At 49.6% G+C, this 4,297-nt stretch overlaps 1 protein-coding gene across 1 annotated transcript; it reads left to right on the top strand.

Annotated features, from left to right (window-relative positions):
• The first annotated feature begins 2,302 nt into the window (after positions 1 to 2,302).
• Positions 2,303 to 3,241, top strand: LOC103730860 (olfactory receptor 6B2-like). The gene has a single exon (XM_008829170.1). It carries the CDS (start codon positions 2,303 to 2,305, stop codon positions 3,239 to 3,241), a length of 939 nt encoding a protein of 312 aa, XP_008827392.1.
• The last annotated feature ends 1,056 nt before the right edge of the window (positions 3,242 to 4,297 follow it).

The raw sequence follows: 4,297 nt of genomic DNA, 5'->3' as shown, positions 1-4,297 counted from the left end.
AATAAACTTGCAGTGAGTGGAAAAAACCTAAAACAGTTCCTTTTAAAAGCCAACAAAGAGCTGAACGAAATGAAAATAAGAAAGAAGAATTAAATCAAGGGACCGGAAACGACTGAGGGTCAGGTGCTGGGAATCAAACCTAGGTCCTCTGGAGGAACAGCAAGAGTTTTTAACTGCTGAGCCATCTTCCCAGACAGGGCTGCAGGCAAAAATTGGCAGACTGAGGTCCCTAACCCTCTGAGCAGACAAGGAGGTAAACTCAAGTCACAGCAGGGGGAGATAAACTAAACTCCTGCTTCTGATTTGGCAGAGACCAAGAGGCTGAACTGGTTTTTTGAGAACCAGGACCAGGGGACAGTTGTGGTTTGCTCTCTTGCCTGCCTTTCAGAGAGGAATGAAGAGAAAGTTTTAAGCGGCCCAAGGGATACAGAGATAGCCTGGGTAGTGAAGAAGCCCTAAATATAGGGAATTCTGGACGCCCTGTCCATTTCCTTTGATAATGTTGTCTATATCAGTCATGATAGTGAATCCAGAATTTGGGCCAGAGAGAGCCATTGACTATTGTACTGGGGCCCAATTTGGACTGATAACCGAGTAAGTATGACCAGTCTTGGTCTCCAAAATGGAGTTCTTTTAGATTAGGCTGAAGGCAGGCTAGGGGTGTGTCATTTTGAAGAGACGATTTGGAGCCCATGGTGGGTGGATTCGAGCAACACAAAAAGGAAATGGAGGTCATACCCAGCCCCCCAAGGCGTCCCCCCAGTTTGGATAGACCAGCAGTGGGTGTGGGGTCTAGAAGGCCTCCCCTTCCTTGTAGCCTCCAGGTGGTCCAGTCCAAAGAAAAAGGGCCCAGTGGGAGACTCCTGGAGCCTCATCGAGCTGTCCAGTGGGAAGCTCCTGGAGCCTCATCAGGTTTATACGACGAACAGAAAATGGGGGACCTGATCAGTGGCACCCCTGAATCAGGGTCAATGATGGGTTGGATTACCTTGTCACCCAAAGAAACAGGGAGAGCAGGGAAGAGGAAGGAAAAAGTGAGAGATTGTTTGGGTCCACTCCGAGGAGCCCAACATAGACCCACACTGTCATCTGAATTACTTCTGAATATCCTGTGCGATCAAACAAACCATATAATATATTTTATGTGAGTTTATTAACTTACAAAGGAATGAGTTCCCAGTGCCTTGCCCCATGCCATGACTCGGAGCCCACCTTATCAGACTGTGCCGCACTCATAGTTACCAATAGCATTTGCTCACACATCTGGGGCCAGCAATCGCCCCAGGTCCACAAGAGTCAGTCCTGTCTGTCCTTCAGCTGTTGAGCACCTGGCTGTGCGTCCCCCACACCATGCATGATACCCGTGGCTCGTGGCTTCTGTTCCGAGATGGCTCCCAGCCACCTCTGCATAGTCCCAACTCGACCCTTGGAGGAACTAGCCAATTTTTAAACAACACAGAATAGAATGGACTGGAACAGTAGGAAAGTCAAGGAGTTCCCAGGAGGAGGGTCCAGAGCCTCCAGTGGGTCTCTCAAAACCCTCTTGGATTTCAGCAGTAAAATGTTAGGTTTTGGAGCACAGAACACAGTAACAGTAGGCGAGAAAGAGACTACCCCTGACCTCAGACAAGACTGCATTTATTCAGCACAGTGAGAGTGGAGGACAGCAGCCTTCCTTGTGTGATGGAGGTCGGTGTCCTGAAGGGAGCTGGTTGAAGACTTTATAGTCTAGGGAGAGGGACTTAGGTAGGCTCAGGTTAAAACAGTGCAAAGGGAACCTGCAGGTTAAGACACACCTGAGAGGTTTATGGCCTCCTCCTTCCTGACACTGTTTGCTCCAGTTTATCATGAGAAACAGAGATTTGTGGTCTGCTTTTCCTGGTACCATTTGTTTAGGGAGACAGGATGTCTTAGGAAACAGGCTGTCTCAACAGTCTTCCCTGATTCCTGACTGTAGCCGATTGATAAGGTCAACCCACAATGGTTTTCTGCCACCAGGGCATTCTATCAACAAGGTCACTCCATATCCAGCACTCCAGCACACGGGCCATCAGACTTTTCCTACGTTCTGAACATCAGAAGTTGGCACTTCTTCTCCTCCAGGTTCTTCATTATTATACCCAAACCCAAGGGCACAGAATGTCCCAATTTCAGACCTGACAGGTAAAGGGATTCCTTTCCCCTGTGACCTGTAAGAACCAAGAGTCCCACTATGGAACTGTGTTTACCTGCTGACTCCCCTCCTCCCCATCAGCATCCTTGGCCCCTCCTATTTGCCTGTTGATTTTGCAGGTGAAGAAGGATGAGGGGGGAGAATGTCACCAAGGTCAACATGTTCATCCTGCTGGGCTTCCCCACGGTCCCTGGGCTGCAGTACGTGCTCTTCCTCCTCTTCCTGCTCATCTACCTCTTTGTGCTGGTGGAGAACATGGCCATCATCCTCACTGTCTGGAACAGTGCCTCCCTCCACAGGCCCATGTACTACTTCCTGGGCATCATGTCCACCTTGGAGATCTGGTACGTGTGCGACATCATCCCCAAGATGCTGGATGGCTTCCTCCTGCAGAGGAAACGTATCTCCTTTGTCGGGTGTATGACTCAGCTCTACTTCTTCAGCTCCCTGGTGTGCACCGAGTGTGTCCTCCTGGCCTCCATGGCCTATGACCGCTATGTGGCTATCTGTCACCCCCTGCGTTACCAAGTCATCATGACCACTGGGCTGTGTGTCCAGCTCGTGGCCTTCTCGTTTGCCAGTGGCTTCACAATCTCTGTGATCAAGGTCTACTTCATCTCCAGTGCAACGTTCTGTGGATCCAATGTCCTGAATCACTTCTTCTGTGATGTCTCCCCTATCCTCAAGCTGGCCTGCACAGACTTCTCTACTGCAGAGCTGGTAGACTTCATCCTGGCCTTCATCATCCTGGCGTTCCCACTCCTGGCCACCATTCTCTCCTACGGACACATCACCCTGGCTGTGCTGCGCATCCCATCTGCCACAGGTCGATGGAGGGCCTTCTCCACCTGTGCCTCCCACCTCACTGTGGTCACCATCTTCTACACAGCCTTGTTTTTCATGTATGTGCGACCTCAGGCTATTGATAGCAGGAGCTCCAACAAGCTCATCTCTGTTCTTTACACTGTCCTTACGCCCATCTTGAATCCGTTGATCTATTGTCTAAGGAACACAGAGTTTAAGGATGCCATGAGGAAGGTCTTGGGGTTGAGTCAAGCTCTGTCATAGGAGGAGTGCCACCTGTTTAGAATCTAGAGCTTCTTCTGAGAATGCACACCCCTTGTGAGGAGTCTTCCGGGCCAGCCACGGTGAGGACTGCATTGCTGAAGTGCTGTGCATTTAAAGCTTTCTTTGCTCATCCGCTTTCCTCCTTTGTGAGGTGACTGTCATATGACTCTCATAGGCTTTTGTCATAATTCCATTCTTTTATTTTGTATATGTTAGCAAGGCATACTTTTAAAATTACCACTCACAGGGCTGGAGAAATGGCTCTGTGGTTAAGAGCACTGGCTGTTCTTGCAGAGGACAAGGGTTCAAATCCCAGCATTCACATGGTGGCTAACAACCATCTGTAACTCCAGTCTCGGGGGATCTGATGCCCTCTTCTGGCTTCTGGGGGCATTGGATGACACAGGTGCACTTACCCACATGCAGGCAATACAGTCATACACATAAAATAAAAATAACAAATAAAATGAAAAAAAACCACTCACATTTCAGAAGACTGTAAGATATGCCGGGTCAGGGGAGCAACTCCGACCTCTGTCTCAGTGTGTGAAAGGTTGAAGGCTGCTATACGGTCTGATGAGCTCCAAGAGTCCCCAAGACATCTGAGCTGTGAGGGGCCATGGGCTTGCTTTAGTCCCTCAGGGCATGCTTTCTGGAAGTTCTGAGGAACACCAGCCTCAGGCTTTTCTCTTCAGACAGCCAGTCCCACAGCCCTTCAGCTTCTGAGACAATAAAAATCATCTTTTTACGGCTTGAGTTGATCTTGGTTCACAGACAGGTGGGAAGCAAATCTTCTTGTCACTGTTGGATGCTTAAAGATAAGCACAGTCCCTGGTGCCCCTTAATCACCCAGGGGCAAGCTGGGGAAGATGGGTGGTGGTGGTGTGCAAGTAGAAGAAACCCAGGAGGGCCACCTGGGGGTATGGGGCCCGTCCTTTAAAACGGGAACAGGAGTGATTCATGCAGAAGGGTGGAGAAGAGGAAAGGAGGGTCAAATAATTTCAGCAGTAGCAACACGGAGAGGCAGGAAGAAGCAAAAAACAGTGCAGAACACAA

The sequence above is a fragment of the Nannospalax galili genome, unplaced genomic scaffold (genome assembly GCF_000622305.1).
Source record: "Nannospalax galili isolate Female #2095 unplaced genomic scaffold, S.galili_v1.0 scaffold453, whole genome shotgun sequence".
Taxonomy (NCBI): Eukaryota; Metazoa; Chordata; class Mammalia; order Rodentia; family Spalacidae; genus Nannospalax; species Nannospalax galili.
This window is presented reverse-complemented; position numbering and strand designations above follow the sequence as displayed.

What these genes read in the sequence shown, in the direction of transcription:
- LOC103730860 (XM_008829170.1), top strand. Translation starts at nt 2,303, where the DNA reads ATGAGGGGGGAGAATGTCACCAAGGTCAACATGTTCATCCTGCTGGGC.